The sequence below is a fragment of the Amblyomma americanum genome, chromosome 9 (assembly GCF_052857255.1).
Source record: "Amblyomma americanum isolate KBUSLIRL-KWMA chromosome 9, ASM5285725v1, whole genome shotgun sequence".
Classification (NCBI taxonomy): Eukaryota; Metazoa; Arthropoda; class Arachnida; order Ixodida; family Ixodidae; genus Amblyomma; species Amblyomma americanum.
In genome coordinates, this window is record NC_135505.1 from 25,576,653 (window position 1) to 25,600,163 (window position 23,511).

The following is a 23,511-nucleotide window of genomic DNA, read 5'->3' on the forward strand; positions in this document are numbered from 1 at the left end:
CGCTTAAAAACAGAGGACGAGACGAGAAACACTGAAGGGGCTGACGTCAGGCTGGTCATGACGCGCCCCGACACGGCGCAACGGCTGCGCACCGAGAGCGCATGCGCAGATGATGCGCAGTTAGTCACTCTATGCGCAGTTAGAGACTATGCGCAGTACGTTCGACACGCCATCTGTCGTAAATTCTCGAAGCAGCGCAGCCGCGGCGATAGGAGGAAGCGGTCTGGTCGGGCCGGCGGCGGCTGTCGCGCTCAGCGGGCGACGTCTATCGCCAGAACCGGATATGGCTCCTTTTTGGACTCTGAGCCTTGCGTGATCTGATCGGCTGCACTTCGGTAGTGCGATATTCGCGGAGCCCTATTTCGATTGTTTTCTTCCGCTTCACTTGTTTTGTGCCACTTGACTTTTGTGCCGCTTGACGTGCTCTCGTGAGCGATCAGTGAGAGGTGCAATGGCAGAAGCAAGCCCAGCCAGTGGACACAGCGTTTCTTCGTCGGTAGCGGTGGCAGACGCGAAAAAAAAAAAACGCGCTGGCGGGACGCCGGCCAGGCTAATGGTACGCACACACTGGCGGCAAGACGCGCGCGGCACGCCGCCGGTGGCAAGAACGCCGCGCGACAGAGAGGCCACATTGGTTGTGCGCGCGGCGGCCGCCACGGAGTCACGTGACAGCGCTGATCTCACCTTGTCTCGAACTGCGCGAGCATAGGCGCGATTTCGCGGTTCTCGCGCGCTTTTTCCTTGCTCGGTAAACAGACCACATACCAGCTCCTCGTCCCTCATCAACCGCGCTGATCGCGTTGACTTCTGCAATGGCAGGTGCAGACGACGATGTTCTGACGACGATGAGCGTTTTGGTCATTGTGTGTTCCCTGCTGTTGCGACGGCGGCGCGCGCAAAAGGCACGCAGACGAAGGTTTTGGGTGCACCCCTGCTGGCGCTACCGAGACGTTGAAGGGCAAGCGAATGCTTTGCTTCCCCGGCTGCGCGCCCGAGATGAAGGCTTCTTCCGAGAGTGAGTGATTACAACCTTTTCAAACGCGTAGTGTACCGTGTGTGTGACGTGATAGCGATGTCTTTGATTCTTGATTATAGCCTCCTTCGGATGCCGCCGAGCTCGTTCGACACATTGCTCCACCTAGTTCGGCCTGTGATTGAGCGGCAGGACACTCCGTTCAGGCGGTCGATATCCGCACACGATTGACTTGCCATGACAGTAAGGTAAGTCCGAAAGTCCGTGACCCGGTACTGTCCCGTCACAGTGCCTGATCAGCGGTCCCTCGGAAAATATTGTGTAAAACATACCGCATGAGCACTGTGATGCAACTCATCCCCCCCCCCCCCCTCCTCATTTATCCTTTGAGACGTATGTGATGAGAATACGCTTTTCAGATTTCTCGCAAACGGCGACACAATGAGAAGTTTGTCGTTCAACTTCCTGACAGGACGATCAACGGCTGGAATGATCGTAAGAGAAACTTGTGCTGCATTATGGGAAATACTTCAGCCAACCTATGTAAGATTTCCACAAACAGCAGAAGAATGGAAAAAAGTAAGTGCACTGCAGTCCGTTTTGTTACTGCGGAGAGGGTTTATAGTGTTGACAAGCGTCCAGCTTGCCTTTCTTTACCTCATTTGTTATGCTACTGACTTTCCCAATGCCGCCTGCGTACCGACTTTTCAAATGTGTTGAACTCCTGCATCTCATAATGCATAAGACAACTAAAGGTTGCCTTATGCATTACTACGCTATTGTTTTGTCACAGTCTCATATTATATTGCCTCCTGATCACTCTTTCAGATTGCCACAGACATGCTTGTCGAGTGGAATTTTCCCAACTGCATTGGATGTATTGATGGCAAGCATGGGAGCATTGAATGTCCTGCAAATTCAGGGTCACGAAACTTTAATTACAAAAAGTCATTCAGCACAGTCCTCATGGCAACATGCGATGCACATTATAGGTATGGTGCATTTTTCTTGTGAATCATGAAAACAGTGTATTATATTCATTGAAAGAGAGTGCTATTGTATGCACTGAAAGAAAAGAGGACAGTTCAGTGGTGTAAGTTACATGACGAATTAAGGAGCATAGCGTAGACAGGTGTATGATTGCAATGGTTTGCTCATGTAGGTTGACAGTAAACATATTTGATTCTGCACAAATAGCAGCAGATGTTAAAATGGCGATCTCTGAATTATGATTGTGTGTGGCATGTATATTTAGTCAAACTATAATGCAGCACAGAAATGACTTTACAAGACTTGAACGCAGTAGTGACTTCAGAAGGAGCAAGGAGAAAGTCATGTGCTGCATCAGATGCTAAATGGGCTACACTGAAACTTCTTGCTTTATTTCAGATTTGTGTATGTGGTCGTTGGCCACAACGGGGGAGAAAGCGATGGAGGAGTTTTGTTAAGAACGAAGCTGATGCATATATTGGGCGAGCGCAGATTTGGGATCCCCCCAGCAGCAACAGTGGGCTCAGCGGGACTGATACCATACTTGATGGTGGGCGATGAGGCCTTTCCATTGAAGCCTTACCTCATGCGGCCTTATCCTTGACGTGGCAAGTTACTTCAATTACTTTTAATGCTGACATCTTCCTCTGATTGCCGAGATGAAATATTAATGCAGCTGTACTGTGTTACTGCTGCCGCTGTTTGCCATAGCAGATACAGTTTCGTGCAATGCATACATACGGCAAAAATGGTCAAACAATTTCTACAAAAAATTTACAAATCCAGTCTAGCCTGCATGCATATATATAGCAAGTCTTACAAGGAAAGGTTTAGTTTCTGCATGGAAAAAAAAATGGTTCAGAGGACTAAATTTCGTGTATGCAGTGCAATATGAGTGTATTAAAATAGTTTTATTACTGATAATTTACGTTATGTTGCATTTTATGTGAAAGCAATAACATGATGCAGTAATAAAATGTAATGTTGACATATATGGTTTAGTTGAATGATTGCAAGCAAATGCATGAGCACTATTTAACCTGTTTTACTGACTGGATAATATACGAAAATCTCAAGTTGTGCAATGCAGCCAAAGGGGGCCCTATGTAGCATTTCTTTAGCTTAGCTTAAGCATGCAAAAAATGAATAAAAACCCTTATAATATCAGTTTATGTATCATTTCAAATTGTCCGCTCCAGAAACAGGCACCCAGAGGACATAAGATGTAGGAACAGTTTTTTTCTTTTCAAGTTGTATTCAGTGGGTGCACAGAGCTGCCAATTATTTCAATGATTTGAAATTAGTGCCATTGCCTTCTTCATCTAAGTATGTACATGTTTGCTGCAATTTTAATGCCCTGACCTTTTGTTTTTTCTAGCTCTTCATGCCTACAGGGTCAGCCAGTACAGCGAGTACTTGAAGAGGGCAGTGTTTAATTACCGGCTGAGTCGTGCAAGGAGGCTCATAGAAAACAGTTTTGGTATCCTGGCTAGTAGGTGGCGAATACTGAAAAGACCCTTTCGAGCGTCAGAAGAAACCACCGAGAACATTGTAAAGGCATGTGTGGCGCTCCACAATTTTCTAATGAAAGATTCGATGTTTTCAAGAACAACGTACAACCCTCCCGGATTTGTTGACCATGAAGACTGGGAGGGAAATGTCACAAATGGGGCATGGAGGAACGACAGTAGTGCCCTTCCTGGATGGACAGACCAGGGGTACCACTCTGCTTGGTAACTATTATTTCCATGACGGCATGAAATCAATAATAGTTTGCATTTCCTGCTTTATTTACATTAAAGCAATTGAAGCTCATCGATAACAAACAGCGAAACATTCAAAACATTTGATTTAACTTGATCATTTAACACGACATAAGATCTTGTTCATTAGAGTTTGTGTTAAGAATTGTAGCAGTGCAAAAATACATGCGTATTTCATGTTTTAAACAATGTCAGTGGGTACAGCTAACGACGAGGAGTAAAACACGCCCATTAGAACTGTGACCTCAGACAGACAGGCAGAATAAGCTGAAGGAAAAGGTTGAACATCTCGTGCATTTCTGTGTTACAGTGCTGCATTGGAGATAAGGGATAGGCTGGCATCCTACTTCATGAGCGACGGCCAGGTGCCATGGCAGGAAAGTGTCGTGACCCGTGCAGGACGGCAGGTAATTTCCAATAACAGGCAACTACTTGTCAGCATGCACAAACACTATCATGTCAAAAGAAAGCTGAAATTGCTTGCATTCATAGAAAAATATTATCGATTGCTTGCACTTTACATTTCATTTATTCATACTGCTCCATTTCAGCTTCATACAGCAGCTTGTGGATTTGGAATGTTACCTCACATCTTTTTTTGTGTGGTAGCATCCTCAGTTTAGCAGCTATCCAGTGTGCTGCCTCTTGACTGTCATCTTTCGGTGCAGGCATTTCATTTTTTTTTTTAGTTCTAACAGCGTAGCTGAGCAGCTCCTCAAGACATCTTTCACCGCATCGTCGAAGCTGTCAGACTGCCTTCTTTTGGTCCTGCATATAAATATATCCGCACAATGTTTTCTTGCAATCACTGATTATCATTCAAATACCGCAGGAAATGTGAACCATGCCAGTACCGAGAGGAAGGTACATCGGATGCTCGCCTTTTGGCAGACCTGCAGGACAGGCCACATCATTAGACTCAAGAGAAATGCACTGGAAAAGTATGTCTGCTTCCAATAAAAGAAAGTGCGCACAGCTTTCTTACCCTGGATCTGGGGCAGCGGCTCCTGCTTGTGAAGTTGACAACCTGCCTCAAAAAAATGTTTGTTATGGTGTCATATTCCGACACAAGAAAGTGAACACCAACTTACCCTGAAGAGCCAGCAGCAGATGCCGCACCTTCTGATGTGCTGGGGAGCCTATAGAAAAATAAAAATGCTGCCATTTATGTCGTGCAAAAAACATGTTGTCTACTTGCAATGCTATGAAAAGGAGCAAGACATATCACACTCATCTAGTACCCGAAAGCTTGGTTTCACACCTTGTTGCAGTTTTTAGACGTGCAGTCATTAAATAGAACACAAGTTTTTCCCCGTGCATTGCAGTGTTGAGTGTGTGATTCACTTGAAACTGCAGACCAGCGACGAGTCATGACAGTAACTAAGCCAAGATCTGTATGTACATAAAACTAATCCATTTGTATGGGAGTGCAGCATAACAGCGCATAATAGAGTGGACACACTCTTAAACGCGAAAGGCTGGTGAAAAGGGTGTATTGACATGGAACCTGGGGTGCACCACAGCTAGGAAAACTGAAAATCACCACTCACCTCAAATCGTCCTCATCGGTAAAGTCATTGGGGCTGTCAGAGTACCTGCATTATATAAAGACATAGGATGTTGTTACTATTGGTGGATAATGACACCACAATTAGTACAGCTTACATTTCTTGAAAAAGCGCAGCAGCCGGGCTTGATATACAGCTGCACAGGTGAATGAAATGACAATGTTGTACATAAACTGTTTCGCTGCAGTAACCGTTATGGTAAGCAAACTACGAGGTGCACACCTGGCCACCAGTCTAGGACTGGAAGGGCTGTTGGATGACAGTGGAGATGTCAGAATGGAGCTGCACAAAAGCACAGATGCATAACAAGATAAATCACTTGAAGCTTTATAAACTGAAGTTATACTTATGAAAACAAGACTTAACGTACATGTCCTCTTCTGGGGGCACATTTGATGAAGACCTGAAATGTAAAATTTGAGGTGTTTTGATGCAAAGCCTGCAGATTTCTTGCCAGGAAAAAGGTAATGTGAAAATACCAATAGCGAAGCTATCAGCGCAGCTGAAGAGAAAATAAATTGTTAAAAACACAGACGCTTGGGCAGTCAAATTACGTAAAGAGATATTAAACACGAAGAAAGCAGCTTAAAAAGAATGGTAGGACAGGTGACAGTAGTGAAGTTATCAATGCCAGGCTTGAGTTGGCGCAGATGGCTACGCAACTAAGTTGTCTTTTTTTTTACCTTTCGGCATAATGTGGTGTGCTCCTCAGCATGCCATCCACGATGTCAAAAAGTGTCCACTTCGTGTGGACCTTTCCGGCCTCTCCTCCGGCGCCACTTTTCCGGCTCCCCTCCGACGCCGACACAATTTTCAGCCAACGATCCTTCACGTTTTTAAATTTTGCGGCTGCTTGCGGTCCTACAGAAATGCCACTGTTTATCACCAAGAAAGGTCGAAAAATGAAAAGATGAGCAACTTGTTTGAGTGCTCAAGCGGCGCTGTACGAAGCGCGCAGCCTGATACGACATGCGAACCGCTCAAGCAAAATCACCATGCCCGTAGGAAACCGAGATTCCACATCATTTGCTCCGCAGCACACCGCTAGAGCACTCTAAACAAGTGTGCTCACCCCCGCACATTCCTGCCGACGTGAACATTCAGCGGAAACTCAGATAAAGAATGAAAACAACTCACCAGTCAGATCGAATGTTCTGCCGATGATCGCCCACCGGTTCATTTTGGCGTCCTTATCTTTGTACTCCGGGTGAGTTTTGTCGTACAAAAAGGGGAACACGCGAACAGTCTCCAGAAATTGTTCCATCATGTTCTCCCGGTTGAAATTCATTTTGTCACGTGGATGTACACGAGAAGAAAGCACTAGCGCTGTTTGTCGCGGCTGGCTCGGAGCGCTCGGTCGTCGATCGTGGTTCTGCCGCCGCCGCTGGAAGTTAACTTTGGCAGTAGCCAAGAGGTGGCGCTAGGAGAAAGCCTGGACGTTTCTCATTGGTTCGCGGCACGCGGCAAGCCGCCGAAAATGGCTCCTCGACCCATCCTCTGCGCGGCAGACCAAACCGCCTCCGAACTCCGAACCGAACTCCGCCGCCGCGGCGCATACACCCTCTCTCAAGCGGCGGAGAAAGCCCCAGCGGCTGGAGCGGCGAGGTTCGGGCAAGTTGGAAATTTTCGCGGCGGCGACGCGGCAGCACCGCATCTCAGCCAATGACCGCCCGGCAAGGGTGGCTAGACTGGCCCGGCGTTGCCACGCGAGTTTGTACGCCGCACGTACGAACTTTTGTTTAGGAAAGAAATTGTATAGAGCGCTGTTTAATGCTTAAAACGCAATAATTATATTTATTTAAATAAACTATGAAAAGAAATGACAAAATAATGCTTTTATATTGCGCTTTTTTGTGTTTGCAGGCCACCAAAACCGGTTGCAGGCGCATATCTTTTGCCAGCAACATTGGTTTTCGCAGCGGTGGGCAACGCTACAATAGCCACTGTAGCAACGCGCAGCTACAGTGGCTGGAATAGTATTCCAGCCACTGTAGCGCAGCGGCGATGCATGTGAAACGAAAGCTCGATGGATGGATGGATGGATACGGCTGAACCCTTTACATCGGGCGGTGGCTCAAGCCACCTAGCCATGTCTTGTGAAATTTTACTCCTGTCTTGCTTTTAGCCACCAATCAGATAACCTTCGCTTGGTTACTTCTAACCTCTTAAAATCCACTTTCCCCTCACTATCCCTAAACCCCAATGCCTTGGGTAAGTCAGCCCGCTGCCTTCCACTGTAGGGTGAAGCCCTTTACAGAAAAGTATCAAGTGTTCAGCCGTTTCCTCCTCCTCTCCGCACGCAATGCACAAAGTGTCTATCTCCTGGTACCTGACTCTATACGTCTTAGTCCGCAAAACTCCAGTCCTGGCCTCAAACAGCAAAGAACTTCCCCTACAATTATCATAGATATTTTCTTTGACAATTTCCTGTTTAAAGGTCCGGTATGTTTCCAGTGCCGATTTCGTCAGCATCCCTGTTTTCCACAACGCTCTCTCTGTTCCTTTAACCTTTTTCTTAACCGATAATTGCTGATTTGCCCCTTACTGCTGTCCAGATATTTGCTTGTCAATTTTCTAGTTCGCTTTCTCCATTTCGTGTCAACATTCTTTATATACAGGTATCTGAAAACTTTCCTAGCCCACCGCTTTTCCTCCATCCTTCTCAATCGTTCCTCAAATGCTATCTTACTGCTAGCCTCTCTGCTCTCGAAAGACGCCCATCCCATATCCCCCTGTACCCCCTGATTTGGTGTATTGCCATGTGCTCCCAAAGCTAACCTCCCTACTCCCCGTTGCCTAATTTCCAGCCTTGCTTGAACATCTGGCCTCATACACAGGACCGCATTCCCGAAGGTCAGGCTAGGGACCATCACCCCTTTCCAGATCCCTCTTACCACCTCATACCTATTGTAATTCCACAGTGCCCTATTTTTCATGACAGCTGCATTCCTACTAGCTTTATTCATTACATATTTTTCATGCTCTGTCAGATACTCAGCACTGTTATTTATCCACACCCCAAGATACTTGTACTCATTCACTACTTTTAGCACGAACTCCTGTATTCTATGCTCGCCGCCCTCTTCATTAAATATCATGACTGCAGATTTTTCCTTACTATACTTGAAGCCTAATCTATCTCCCTCTGTACTGCATATGTCTAACAACTTCTGCAGGTCTTCCTTGTTGTCAGCCATTATCACTATATCGTCCGCGTATATTAGTCCCGGTAATGTCTGTTTAATCAATTCCCCTTGCTTGAAAAAAGATAGGTTGAAGCCTAGTCCACTCCCCTCTAGCTTGGCTTCCAAACCTTGCAGGTACAACATGAACAACAAAGGGGACGGAGGACATCCTTGTCTAAGCCCCCGCTGTATCTCTACAGGCCCTGATACATTTTTTTCCCATTTTATGAGCACTCTGTTACCTCTATATATATCTTTTAAAAGATTAATTACTCCATTTTCCACATCCAATGTGCCCAATATGTCCCACAAATGCTCCTGAGTAACGTTGTCATAGGCTCCCCTAATATCCAGAAATGCTAGCAATAAGGGCCTATGTTCCTTTTCCGCAATTTCTATACACTGTGTCAATGAAAATAGATTGTCCTCCAACCTCCTTTGTTTCCGGAACCCATTCTGTAGTTCTCCTAACACCCCCTCGTTCTCCACCCAAGCCTGCAGTCTATCCTTTATAATTTGCATCACCACCCTGTAAACCACAGATGTCACTGTTATGGGGCGATAGTTACTTACGTCTGCTTTGTCCCCCTTTCCCTTATATATCATGTTCATTCTACTTAATCGCCATTCATCGGGGACTTTCTCATCCACTATCATTTTGTTCACTACCTGTAATAATGTTTGCTTGGATTTTGGTCCTAACTTCTTTATCAACATAATCGGGATCCCATCTGGTCCTGTTGATGTGCCACTAGGAACCTTCTTCTCTGCCCTTTCCCACTCTCCTTGCTCAAGTGAAGCTATTGCTGTAACCGGTCTATCCTCCTTCGATAAACTATGTACCACGTGCTTTGCTGAAAATTTTTCCGTCATCCTTGTTCCTATGTGTTTTATTGCTTCATCCCCTTCTAGTCGAATACCCTCATCTGTAACAATAAACCTTTGTTCTAGCCTAGTTTTATTACTCATTGCATTTAGATGTTTCCAGAATTTTTGGGCTGCTTTTCTATCCTTTTTATTTACTTTTGACATCCATTGGGCACCCTTTCTTCTAATTTTCTCATTAATCAAATAGGATGCGTCCCTTCTACACTTTATGAAGGTATCCCATTTTCTGTCTACTTCGGGTTTTGGTTCCCCCCTCTTCTTGGAATATCTGTGTTCTCTGGATGCTTCCTTGCGCTTTTCTATTGCCCTCTTGACCTCCTCATCCCACCAACTCTTGGGTTTGCGTCTTTTCCCTTTTAACTTTACTCGCACCTTAGCTAGCTCTAGCTCCAGTAATCGAGTTAATTTGGTATAAGTCCATTCTGTTTCACTATCCTCAAAAATTACTTTCTCGATTCTTTTGGCTGCTACTTCCAATTGCTTTTCTGAGTAAAAATTTCCCCCTGATTGTTCATCTTGCTTCAGTCCTACATTGCTTTTTCCTCTGAAGCTCAACTTGATACGCTTGTGGTCACTACCTAGACTTCTGGAACCATCTTCATCTATGCTCATTACCCCTAATCTGTTATACATCCTCTGTGACATTAGTGCATAATCTATCGTCGAGTGCAGACTCCCCGCCTCCCATGTTATGAGCCCTTCACACTTCTCGGTGCTGTTGCATACAACTAAATCATGCCTGTCACACATGTCCTGCAGCATGCTTCCTGTCTAATCCGTGTACCCATCCAGGTCTTCTATGTGTGCATTCATGTCACCTAATATAATTATCTCGCCCTGTCCTCCTAGCTCATCAATGTCGCTTGCAATACATTCTAACATTTTCCTGTTTTCCTCTCTGGCATTGACCCCTGTCCACAGGTATACAAAGCCAAGGAGTGTTAGCTTGCCTGCCACTGTTCCTTTTAGCCATAAATGTTCCCTGCATCCCAGTCTAACCCTTTGAAAATTCATACTTTTATGAATGAATGCCCCAATTCCACCTCCCTTTCTGCTGCTCTCTGTTCTATTGCAATATTCCCATGCGTAGTCTTGGTTACAGGGTGGTTGCTCCATGTCTCTAAGATGTGTTTCCGCTAAACCATATACCATTAATTCCTCCTGTCTTAACTGTTCTTCTATTTCCTCCCATTTCAGTCTATTCCTGCCACCTTGCATGTTAATGAAACCTATATCTGAATTAACTTGGCCCTGGCGCTTGCGTCTCTTTCTTCCCCTATGGTTCCATTGTCCGTTTGATCTTAATTCTTCCTTCTCTACACTGGTTCCATCAGAGCTCTGGGTCCCCCCAAAAAAGCTGTTGCCTGGCGACCTATCCTACTACCCACCTTCTTGCCAGTGGCACCACCGTAGTGGATGCCATCCTGTGCAAAAGGGTGGGGCCTAACCTCATACACTTCCCTGTTCACCTCCATCACCTCGTATCTTAGTCGTCGACTCAATAGCCTAATTACCCGATTAGTCTCCACGACCCTCCTTTCCGTTTCGCGAGCCTGTCTCTGGACCTCTGGGACTGTGCATATGGTCACATGCACACTCCCAGAGGCCTCTCTAAGCCTACGCATCCCAACCTCCAACTGCGTCTCAAGATTCTGGCTCCTCCCCTGCAGTACATCATTGAGACCAGCATGGATGACCACAAGGTGTTCGCCATCCATGCTGCCCACCACCACCTCCCGGGCTCTGGCCATTGCATCCACCATGCACTTTCCCGACTGAGCCTCCACCTGCACCCGCCTGTCTGCCTTCACTGCCGTCAGAACGCCTCCCTCAACCCTCGCTACATTCGAGTCCCCGACCACAAGAACTCTCCTGCGCCCCAAACGTTCGCTTCCTAATTCCATCTGTTGGCCTCCGGGTCGCTCTAGCTGCCTCTCCGCGAACCGCTTCGCAGCGCCGCGCCGCTGTTCGCTCTGTTCGCCGCCGCAGTGTGGCCAGACAAGGCAAAAATGTTTTGGCTACCACTAAATGAACGAACAATGCTTATATGTTGTTTTCTTGTGTTATAACTAATAAATTATGCAATAAATGCCCTACTAATATGTCTAGACACATTACCAGGTATGTTTAGTATTGTATCGATATTTTTGTGGAAGTTCAGCGGAGAGAGTTGGCCGGAAATGTTTCGTCTGGCGACCTTGTGCGACTGAAACGGTGGACCGTTGCGGATTGCGCAGAGTTTCTATCTGAGCTTCGTTCTGTACATTGCTTGTGGCTCTCGTTGCTGAAAACTAATTTTAAAAAGAGTTTTCATTTACTTCGCGCGGACGGCAAGCAGGAAGCGTTACTGCGAGGGAGAACGCGCCGCTTCTATTCTTGTGACCAAACCCAGTGTCCATGGGGGTACATCGGCGTCTTTTGTTGTTAAAGAAAAGAATATTGCTGATGAAGATGAGGGACCAAGAAGAAAAGAAAGAGGAAATTCTGGGTGCACCCCATCTGGCAAGTCAGAAAGGAGGAGGGTGAATACCACACCGCGGTAAGTAACTTGTCGGTCTGTAGCGATCGATCTCCTGTTGTGCGTTCGGGAACTTTAACTACCCCCAACTCTTCGTTTTGTCTTTTTCTTGTGCTCGTCATTTTTTTGCTATGTTTTACATGATGTATCTGTACCAACTCGCCCAGCTGAATGTTTTGCGGCTTGTGCTTGCCATAATCAAATTTTGTGCCAGTCGGAGGTCGTAATTCATAACTAGCATTTTTTCCATGCTTAAGATGCCAGCTGAATGCCACCCACGTTATGTATTTATCACTTTTAAAAGTGCACGAATGGCTTCATACGAGCTGTGTTAATTGCGATGAATCCAGGAACTCCGTGGTGTGTCATTGTAAGCGGCTGCATTCTCTAGCGTTGCTTTTCCGCATATGCCTGAGAAACTGGTTGCCGCGTCGGCAGCGTAGGCCAACGTACCCTTGACCAGTTTTGCTTCAGCACCTGCGGTGTTTTCGCATTGATTAAGATTCGGATCTGAGAGCTCAGAATGCACTCGGAAGTCACTTTGTTACGCTTGGTGTGTACCACTCCCGATTTTGCGTTAATGTCAACACACGCTGTTAAGAACCAGTACTTGGTAGAGAGGCTGGCGGTGTGACTTTATAAAACGGGACGATGTAAACTGTGGTCCGCGTCGCTAGAAAAATGCCCACTCCAATATTAATAATCACAAAATAAGCTCCACATCTCTGTACGTCACCTACCATTTGTGTAATGATGAAGGGTGGGGTAAATATTTGGTGTCAGTTGGTAATTTTTGTTTCACTGTTGTCATTGCAGTTTCAAGTCATGAAGACAGATGAAGACATGTTCTTCCGATACTATCGGATGAGTCCGAAGCAATTTGACGAACTGCACAGCATTGTCCGCAGTGACCTGAGGAGGAATTTTGTTTGCTGGGAGCCTCTTTGCTCTGAAGAGAGACTTGCTATAACCCTCAGGTACTGTAGCACTTGTGACTTCAGTGACGCTCTCACACAACTTTTCAACTACTTTCTTATCATACACAGGTACCTATCCTCGGGAATGGCAATCAAGCAGATAGCACTGACATTTCGAGTTGCACCAGCAACATGTCGGCTTGTGATTCACAATGCCTGCAGAGGGATCTGGAAGCACTTGGAGCCGCTCTACCTGCCTGTATGTATTTCTTGCCTAATTCTGTTCCTGACTCTGGTTGTGGAACTTTAATAGGCGATGTAGCAATCTTAAATTTGCATGAAAGAGCCAAAAGGGCAAAAGTGAAGAGCATTGTAGTGGCTTAAATGAACTAATTCAGAAAGCAAGACCATTTTTAGCATCTCTCACTTCCAAACCATCCGCCCAAATATTCAGGTTTGCTCTTTTTTTTTCATTTAGGAGCCAGGGCCTGCACAATGGGAGGAATCTGCACAAGAATTCAGCAGGCGTTGGAACTTTCCTCATTGTGTAGGAGCAGTAGACGGAAAGCACGTCCAGATTACTGCACCACCAAATTCTGGAAGCAGCTTTTTCAACTATAAGGTACTGTTCACTTCATAAGCTGAACCAGATGTCATACATATACAAGGGGTGCTCATGCATGCCTAATGTTCTCCTTTTATTAGGGGACATTCTCTATTGTGTTGATGGCCATCGTGGATGCAAAGTACAAGTTCATGATGGTAGATGTCGGTGCACCAGGCCGACACAGTGACGGCGGAGTCTTCAAATCGTGCACATTTGGAAAAAAGCTCAATGATGGCGTCGTGGCCCTACCAGCAGCAGCACGCCTTCCAAAAAGCCAGAAGGTTGCGCCGCATGTTTTTGTTGGGGACGAAGCATTCCAATTGAGGACAGATTTTTTGCGTCCATTCCCGGGCAAAAGCATGCTGCCAATCCAGAGGGTGTTCAACTACCGGCTGAGCAGAGCAAGGTATTGAATGCCATTGTAAAAATATGGCATTTTTTTATTTGTGTTGTTGGAAAAAAAAGGACGAACTCAAGTGTTCTTGCGCTGCTTTTCATGCCCAGCGATGGCTCAGTACAGTATCTTATGCTGTGATTGAGTGACAAGGAAGCAAGAGAAAATTGTTTTCTGCAGTACATACTTCTCGTTCCGGCCTGTAAAAAACTAAGTTTTAAACACCTTTTCTTGATAGTGTGTTTTCTTCTTTGTAATGATTCATGAGGCATTATAAACATAAATCACCACATTGTATTTGTCTACGACCAATGCATAGTTTAAAAATGAATTCCTTTAGTCACGCTGTTCCGGCATAAATAGCCAAATGGTGGCTTCGATACTACAGTTTTACACAGGTCGCATGAGGCACAAGAAAACTGCAATATGGTCCCCGTTTTTTTCATTCATTGTCACACTTTCTTTTGAGGCAGCATTATTTAGTCGTATGGTGAATTAAGGCAATGAAGCAGTGAATAAAGCACTAAAGTTTGGTGTGTATGCACCTTTGAAACAAGATTTAGCAAATGTTCTCTCATGTGATATTCTTTCAATTACTAATAGATGAAGTGCACTCAGAGAAACTTCTTTGAAGTAAAATAACTTGTGTAATGCTAAAGCACAGCTGCAAATAATCATGTTTTTACAAAATGTGCAGGCACATCGTGGAAAATGCCTTTGGCATTTTGACAGCTCGTTGGAGAATCTTGCTTGGGCCCATGAACCTTCTACCCCAAAATGCAACCTTTGCTGTCCTGGCTTGCTGCGCTCTCCATGACATCATCTCTTCTGCCCGGAAAACAACCTACTGTCCACCAGGCTATGTGGATTCCGAGGATGATTATGGGAATATCGTCCCAGGCCAGTGGAGAAGTGATGCTGTGTCAAGTAGCCTGCTTGACCTTGAAACAACGCAGTCTAGAAACTACAGAGCAAGTGCTGCGGACACAAGAAATCTTTTCGCCCAGTACTTTTTTAATGAAGGTGCCGTTGCGTGGCAGTGGGCTCACACTGGACTTGCAGTGCCACAGAATCCATAGTGGATTTAAAGCACCCATTGTCACTATACGAGGTCTTTTAGAAAACTATCTGATGGGCATTTATTCAGGGTTATCATGAAATGTATACTTCGCTATGAATTGCAGCAAATCCATTTCCATGTCCCGTTTCGCATGTTTCGGGCATGCACGCAGCTTGTGGGCAACTAGCTGCTCATAGACTGACGCTTGGTCCTTGTCCTCAGTTATCAAGGCGTCAACTTTTTCAATGTCGTCCTGCCACCGAGACCTCTCTTTCCTTTTCTTTCCTGTGCCAGACCGAGGGGCTGCCAGGGTTCTTGCAGCGGTGCTGGCTTGTGAGCTCCCGTTTGGTGTGTGTGGCTCTGGGCTGGTACTTCTTGAGGGCACAAGTGGAGAGAAAGCACCATCTTCAGGAGGTTCTGCTCCATCTTGAATAAAGAAAAGAATTGCAAATTTTAAGCACTCAGAAAGGTTTTTGGATCATTTTAAAGAGTGGAAAAGTAAAGAAATGATTTGTAAACTTCCCATGCTGCTTCTTCAAATGAAAGCATGTATTTCAGAACAGAGCCCACATGTAGGACCGAGCTCACACAGGACAAGATGATGTTCAGCATAAGTTTAATGCAGTGCATACAATGATCGCTTCCTGCTCTTAACTAAACCACTTTGCAGTGTTTCAGCATCAGAAGTAAATAAATTATTTTCACATCTGAGAGACTTCACTGCTGGCTCATTATATTGCAAGTGTGGGTACTTGTGAACGACAGTGTTTGCAGGTGCATAGCAGCATAACTGGAATGTAAATTTGACCTTCTGTTTCACTGTAGATCAATTCCAGGACCGACTCTGCAGTTTCACCGTCCTGCACATGGCTGTTTGAGAAGGTGCTGAAAGAAAAATTAAGCGTCAAATGACATGGAACACCACACGGTTTACATTTCACAATTTGGTTTCTCGAATGTTTTATTGATTTCCTTGTTTGGAAGCACAGGCCTCGTATTGAAATGCAATTGATTAGCCTAGTGGTGGGCCCAACAAATGTGTGTGCATAACAAGACAGAAATTTCAACATCTACTGTACAGCAGTTTCTATGCCATTTGGTCTTACTGAGAATATGCTTTTACCTGCCCAGCATCCTTATGTTGCTACATAATGCTTTCTTCAGCTCCTTTTGCAAGTAAGTTATTTCGAAAAGTAACCCACGAAGCATTGGGGACATACCTGCCAATATCCACCTGATCTTTTAGAAACATCATCATGTGGAAACAGGGCCACTTCACGTGCTGTGCATCAGCAGCTCCCGAGCCACTTGGCGCAACAGTCTTCCACGCGCGGTGCTTCTTCGTGAATGTATCACGAAGGCTCTTCCACCGCCCCTGTAGATTATTGTCTGCAAGTAGAATTGCACAGATTAACCTCGGTTTACTACCACACATTACCATCAAATAAAACAGTTAAATACAATACTTTTGTAATATCAATGACAGCTGTTTATTGCACAAGCATGCCAGTATTTTATCTTGGCTTCCATTGACGTGGTTGGTTATTTAAGCAAGTCGGCGCGGATATACCGCGCGTCCCTTTTTATCTGACCTGGTTGTAAAACAAAGTTATTGCACTGTGTCTTGCTAGAAATACTAGTAGCAATGCAACCATACCTTCCGGGTCACATCCAATTTCGGTGGCCACTTCGGCCCACGCCGCCATCCTCTTCCTCTGCTCCTTGAAATCCTTCCTTGTGCTGTCCCACAATATGGGACGCTTCTGTATCGCGCCTAAAAGTTTGTCGTTAAACTCCACGCGTGATGCTTTCGCCGACGTAGCCATGGTGGTGACCAGCGCACGCGCTCGAAGTGTTCAAGGGACGGCAAGGAACGGTGAGACGGCTGGCGCTCCCGCCGAAAACAGACGGAAGTGACTCCGACAGGCACTTCCGGTAGCGTCAGACGCGTGCGCGCCGCGTCAAAATCTAGCCGGTCCTGATCGGCGGCGGCGGGCGTCAAATCGGCGCCGTCAGGCGAAAATCGCCTCAAAAACGCTCCATGTATCCCGGGCTTAAGTGCTTTTCATTGCCATTGCTGCGTATAATGACTGTAGTCTTAGATTGAGTCTCATCTGTAAGTTCTGCGGTTGAGGGTTACCTGATTTAGCGAAAGCAGGCGCGTATGTAGCTGTCAGCTAGGCTAGCAGAACTGGTTCGCTAGACGGATGAAGACGACACGGTGCATGTCCTGTGTATCCCGTGTCGTCGTCGTCCGGTTAGCGCTATCACTTAGAACGAACTAGCGCAAAACAACCTTCTGCTGCATAGAGCTAGGCGCTTTCGGCCAGGCGACGTGAGACAGCGGTTGGTAGATATGTGGTGATTCCTCCATACGCCTCCGATGCAACTCAGCAGCCCAGTTATGCAAAGTTTATTGCATCTGGTGCAGCGCATGGTGCTCATAACGAAATGTAGCAAAAGAAAGAGCGTGACGCTCGTGCAGCGCGGTACCTGCAGCGATCCGACGCGCGCAGCGATCACTTATGTCAGCGCAACTGATACAGCCCAGGTGCTTGATTTAGAAATGAGTTTTATTTACTTGACCGCGCATGGTGCGTGTGATCGCCGAGACAATGCTTTGGCGGACTGAAGTTCTGCTTACATGTATTATTTAGACTGAAATGCTAAGTGCTATTTCTGAAGCTCATTTGAGGCAGAGGTGCTTAGCAAAAAATAATTGCAGGGAAATCTTCAGGAGCATAAACGGGAATGTGAAAAAATGGTGTTTTGCTTGCATCGCATGTGATGCAAACATAGAGGGTGACTGACCCAATTTTTTCTTTGCAGGAAACCTTGTTTATGCTCATCCAAATGAGATTAAAGATTGGACTGAGGATATGCGGGACTGGTCTGAAATTAAGGGACCAGATATAGTATAATATTTAGTGCTCTCAAAGGCCTGCGACCTTCAAGAAGTACGATGCTACAAGTCTCTGGAATCGTACAACTATCTGCAGTCAGGCTGGGTTGGCAAAGTTCTTTTGCATAAAGTGAACGAAGATATTGTGCTTTTGAAGGCAGATGTCACGCCTTCACAAGCCGTAAAGAACAAGCCTCATCATGTGTGGGTTTCTACAAAGAAGGAAGGTGAAGTTTTGAATACAGGCTGCACCTGCATGGCTGGGCAAGCCAGAGTTTGTAGCCATGTAGGTGCTGTACTCTGGAAAGTAGATTGCGCTGTTTCCCGTGGCCTGACTGGAATGACTTGTACCGATGAAATTGCAAAATGAAACAAAGGCACAACGCGAAATGTCCAGCCATCTGAAATTGAGGGAATTAACTTCAGGCTTCAAAAAAGGACTGTTTATCCCACCATACAGCGCCCAGCACGAAATGTGCAAGTGCCGCTTTCGCAAGCTGAAATCAAGAGGCTGCATGAGGACTCTGGTTACCCTGGGCTATTCAACATACCAGGTTTGCTTCGTGGAATCTATGAAACTCCACCAGTGATTACAAAACCATAACTACCAGTTAAAAAAGGTGCTTTGCAGTGCGTAAGGATAGGCAGATTATTGACATAAGTGGATTAACTGGCTAATAACACCACTGTGATTTTATGAAGCCTGTTTTGCTGTCAGAAATCAATGGCAGTCTTCTGCAAGTAACAGCGTTACAGTGGTGATGACACTGGATGCCAAGATTGGCTTCTTAGTTCCTAAAGGTCACATTTGTTTTGAAACTGTGAGCACCAGTGCTCACCATGAGCAAAGCTATAAACATGGAGGACACCTATTTGCCATTAGCTGTGACAATGAGATGCAAGAACCTCGCTGTGAGCACCACACACCACGCCACATGAGACATCGCATGTCAAGCAATCGGTACACTACATGACGTAACCTTGACACATATGCATTATGACTAATTAATTAGTTTATTAATTATGAGCAAATTATGACTACACCAATGACTTTTGTCAGCATGACTGTACTTATGACACGCACACAGTTGCCACATATCACATTTCCACTGATACCAAACACCACCCACTAATTAATTATTCATGACTTATGATACATGTATCATAAAGAGTAATTTAACATAACCACATACATCATGATCGCTAGCACAGATAGAGCAAGACACGTGTAAATAAGGTGTGACATCCGTCACCAGACACTGGCTTTCTGCTCCAATGAGGCTCTTGCGCTATGCGTAATAAGTTCTATATTTACTCTACTGGTTTTTTTTTACATTCACTTTCAGGAACACTGCTGCACCCAACATTTAGGGCTGCACTCCGCCAGGCTGCACCAATATCCGAAGACCAAAATAGCTTGCAGCACTGCGCCCACGACGACATCAATGCACTGCCCGAGAGCTGTGGCCGGTGCAGCAATTTCTACTCAAAGTTCTTTCTCCAAGAGCTGCAGCATCCCTCGAGGAAAATACGCGAGAGCAGGACAGCCCGCTTTGGAAAGATGCTCGCTTATGGAGACTAACGGCATCAAATGTAAAAAGAGTGCCCAAAAAGAGAACACCATGCAAAGCTGCAGTGCAAGCCATGTTGTCGCCCAGATTTTCTGGGAATGCTGCGACAAAGCACGGCCATAAATATAAGCCTGTTGCCCGTGAGCAGTTTTCCAAAAGAACTGGGCTGAGTGTGACACATAGTGGCACTGTATTACATGCGACAGTGCCTTGGTTGTCTGCTTCACCTGATGGTGTTTTGCAGGCAACTGATGAACTCTTAGAAGTGAAATGCCCGTATGTAATGGACGCAGTTGGCCTGATAAGGAGAGGGAAGTATGATGTGAAGGAGGTCGGAGACAAATACATATTGGCAGAGAATGGCCCTAACGGGTATTATGGCCAAGTGCAATTCCAAATGCATTGTACTGGGCACAAGTTGTGCTACTTTTACATTTGGTCTGTAAAATGTGATGCGCTTCTAACGGTGCCTTTTGAAAGTGCTTTTGTAGATGGTCAAGTACCAAGATTACAGAAGTTCTACTTTTGTGAGCTGTTGCCAGAAATGGAAAAGCAGCATGCAGAGGGCAAACTCCTATTGTGTAAGGAGTACATGAAACTGTGTGATCTGTGATGCTAGCAGTGTTCAATTTTCCAGAGTTGGAAAAGCAACCGTGCCAGCCCACTTTGTGTAAAGAATTTAGTCACATAACAGTGTAATAAATTTTATTGCCAGAATGATACTTTAATAAACTGCAATCTTGAAAGGCCACTCATTCATCCCTTCCTTCGACACTCCTGGCAATTAGAGGACCATTTAAATTGCAGAGGCCACCACAGACAGAAATCATGTCACTTATGGTTTCTTTTGATCGTATTGGCAGGACTTGCTTGAATATTCTAAATGTCCTCATTCTATTTATGGCCCTTTCGACGTGTATGCGTACAGACGCAATTCTCCTCGTTTGAGTTACTTCACTCTCACTGAGCTGGGACTTTCCTGTAAAGAAACAGCAGGTTAGTCAAGTTTTGCCCACAAAATTAGGTTTGTCGCTTACCTCTTGTGAAAGAAGGCACATTGAGTTTGACGCCTTGAATGTCAAGATTTGTGCTCAGCACAAAACCTCGGTCAGCCATTACTTCATCACCTGCACCTATAAGATCTTACACGCCACAGTCACTCATTATAAATTTGTCCGAAGCTCTCCCACCATATGCACGTGACACAAACATTATATAGCCATTTGGCGCAATGGCAATGAGAAACTTAACAGTGTTATGCGCCTTATAGCTGCTGTACATCTGAGCTCTAGCAAGCAGCTTCTTTGGACGCTGAAGGAAGACCTCCGAGCAGTCTATGATACAAGTTGTTTTCTCATAACCGTTCAGAGTAAAAGATTCTGGCATGCTGTTTCTGATTACTGTTCGTGGCAGCCACACCACAACTTTTTTCATAACCTGCAACACAGACAAGGTGTACATGAATAGCTTGTGCACATGTGAAGTGGATATGCCAAATATCCTTGCCAAGTGTCCGTAAAGCAGACCAAGACGCATTCTCATTAGGCTCAGAAGCAGCTGATCCTCGACTGAGAGTTTTAAGAAGGTCTTGTTGCTTTCAATTTTTTACAGCTTTGACTAAGCTGTCAAAGACTGGCTTAGATAGTCCTGTATAAAATTGACAGTCCTCTTCTGTCAAGTTTCACGACAAGCCTTGCTGCTTTCCAAAAATGTATTGCAGCCCACATTTAGAATAGGTATGGTCATTGTGGCCAATTTCTTCCCACTGTGTTGACCTGTCCTTTCATGATACCTGTGGAAGGAATACAGCCAAGTTTAGAGATCACAAAAAAGCAGAGTGGAACACAAAGGTGTCCGAATGAACGAAACAAATTTTTGCAGGCTGATGATACTCTGCAATTAATGCACCCTTCGTACTTAGGGTATTAACGTTAGGACTGCTGTCTATATTTAGCTCGGAAGTAGATGCCCTGAGACCAAGCATGAGCACACAATACAAGGTACGTCTGTTAAAAAAAAAGGTTACTGTGCAATGCAACAGTACTGAAAATGTCCTACCGCCATGAAATCAAATTGCACGCTAGTGGACTCTGCATACTTTTAGTAAATGCTGCACGTAATCCACTTAGCCATTGCAGCACAGAATTATTTAAACCAGTGATAACTGCACACATTCCAGGCTCCACTAGTACAGGAAGCATGCCTTGTAGTCCTCCCTCTTGTCTGCTTGCTGCATAATGACTTATGATTGTGATCAAAACATGTCATGCCCTTAGTTACCCTAACAAGTCAGGCAACTACCTGTATCACTGTACTGTAAAGTTAATGCAGGAATCTCTACTAGGCTTCGAATATCCTTCATGAGGAAAGTATTTAATAATTGCATCATGCCAATACTCACCTAAGGTGAGGGACAGAATCGCAGAAACTGAAGACAGAGCAGTGAGCTATGGAATGGAAAAAAGGACAGCATTAACAGACAGGAAGAGAGTATACTGGGTAGGAGAAGAAACATGAAACATATTGCAGTTGCAATGAAGAGTAGGAAAATCAGTATGGAAGGTTAAGTAATAGGAAGCAAAGACAACCACTTGTCCTTTCACGTAGCAGCGTGAGTTCCAGGAGAAGACAAGCGTAGCAGAGACGGGTGGGAGGACGAGAGGAAATTTGCAGGGTGTTGTGATCGCGCTTACTTCCTGCTGTGGAATTCGGCGAAGAGACGTGACTGCAGGACTGCCAGAGGGAACGACAATAGCGTCCACACGTGTTCGAACAGGAATGCCGGGAGCAGCGACGATAGCGTCCCCATTGCAACGATAGTGTTCAACAGGAATGCCAGCGACGACCATAAGCGTATTCGTTCCGGTCCTCGCCCAGTGGTCCCCATTAGTCACACTGGATTTGAACAATTGCCCGAGTGCCGCACCTGCGACAGAGCCTCCGCGTTCCGGTCACCAGTCAAGCTCTTTCGACACCTGCGGGGAGACAGCCCGCATTCCTGTGTCATGCAGCTGCCCTCCGGACGCACGTGCGCGGCCACCTGGAAGCCGCGGGGACAACGTGACCGGATCCTGTTCCCTTTCCCTCGACCGAGCTGCGAAGAAGCATCAGGACCGCCCTGTCGTGGGTGGTACCATCAGTGCCATCGTGTCATTGGGCATCATTCTTCGAACTGTATTCCCCAGCTAGGGATCTGGGGGATCTGGGGAATACGAAGAGTATTTAAGGAGCTGCTGGTTTGATGCCAAGGGAGCCCCCCCCCCCCCCCCCCCCCCTTCTTGAGAGGTATCAGAGACACCCGACTCCTATGAAGCTCTCTTTACTGAGAAGCACTCTCAGTTACCCGTACTTGTACATACTGTAAATAGTCCTTGTATGGACCTCCTTCACCCCGCGACGTCACGAAGATGCGGTGGCGCTGATGTTAGCAGCGACTTTCGCATGGTAGGCAAAACAGGTTCCGCTTGCCCGTGCCTACCGCAGCTGCCGCAGGTACCGGCGGCTGCTTCAAGCCTGTGCACTGCAGAAGCAGCATATATTGACCAGCTGCGTCACTGCTGGATCCGCGTAGTAGCATAAAAAAATATTAAATTAGCCTCGATAGGTTTCTCGCGCATAAATGCCGCATTCGGAAACTGGCTAACAGGCATTGGGCCACGGTAGTAAAGCGCGAAGTCTGGGAGTCGATGGGCACTGCCACTCAATGCACTTAATAGCATGCAAGTTACTGCGTTCATTCACCTGAACTTCAGGATAGTAGGCTGATAATTGCTCAAGGAAAAAAAAAGACATGTAGCTGCACACGTACTTATCACCTTGAGCTGGAGTGCACGGGGCGCCGACTGGTTCACTCGCCCCCAAGGAATGCGTTTTTTTGTTAATAGCACACCATGTTTAAATGGCGCGTTTTGTGATATTTAATATTTACTTGAAACTGTTTCTTGATATGACGACGTAATTATTTCATTCGAGTAGAAAGAAGTCTGGTAAGTTGTGTCAATCTTGCGCGGTCGCGTTGGTGTGCTTAGAATAGCGTACATTAAGTGTGCTAAACGCCATATGCTTTTTCATTGCATCATGAATGTGTCATGTTTCATGAGGTAATACATGATCGCGAAGCTTGTTTGGAAAGAAGCAACCGCAGGCGTGCTACTAACAGACACGTGGCGAGATTG

The 23,511-nt window shown here is 45.8% G+C and overlaps 1 protein-coding gene and 2 pseudogenes across 2 annotated transcripts; 1 reads left to right on the forward strand and 2 right to left on the reverse strand.

Annotated features, from left to right (window-relative positions):
- The first annotated feature begins 689 nt into the window (after positions 1-689).
- Positions 690-4,349, forward strand: LOC144103250 (uncharacterized; annotated as a pseudogene). The gene is made up of 8 exons (XR_013308280.1): positions 690-1,015; positions 1,096-1,221; positions 1,393-1,552; positions 1,802-1,965; positions 2,363-2,641; positions 3,373-3,696; positions 4,037-4,133; positions 4,278-4,349. The product of XR_013308280.1 is annotated as an uncharacterized LOC144103250 (transcript).
- On the reverse strand, positions 4,273-6,831 carry LOC144104188 (uncharacterized). Its single transcript, XM_077637059.1, has 10 exons — positions 6,432-6,831; positions 5,978-6,155; positions 5,665-5,697; positions 5,517-5,576; positions 5,392-5,430; positions 5,277-5,321; positions 4,818-4,865; positions 4,712-4,753; positions 4,581-4,619; positions 4,273-4,494 (listed from the first exon to the last, which is right to left on the reverse strand). The coding sequence occupies exons 1-10, from the start codon at positions 6,580-6,582 to the stop codon at positions 4,353-4,355; spliced, it is 777 nt and encodes a 258-aa protein (XP_077493185.1). The 5' UTR covers positions 6,583-6,831; the 3' UTR covers positions 4,273-4,352.
- Positions 6,832-18,634: 11,803 nt separating this feature from the next.
- LOC144103251 (uncharacterized) lies at positions 18,635-21,008 on the reverse strand (annotated as a pseudogene).
- Between the last annotated feature and the right edge of the window lie 2,503 nt (positions 21,009-23,511).

Excerpts from the sequence above, each read along its gene's own strand:
- LOC144104188 (XM_077637059.1), bottom strand. The coding sequence starts at position 6,582 with ATGAATTTCAACCGGGAGAACATGATGGAACAATTTCTGGAGACTGTT. Across the intron at positions 6,156-6,431 it reads CAGAACATTCGATCTGACTG|GACCGCAAGCAGCCGCAAAA; the intron begins GTGAGTTGTTTT and ends GCATTTCTGTAG. Across the intron at positions 5,431-5,516 it reads AGTCCTAGACTGGTGGCCAG|CTGTATATCAAGCCCGGCTG; the intron begins GTGTGCACCTCG and ends TCACCTGTGCAG.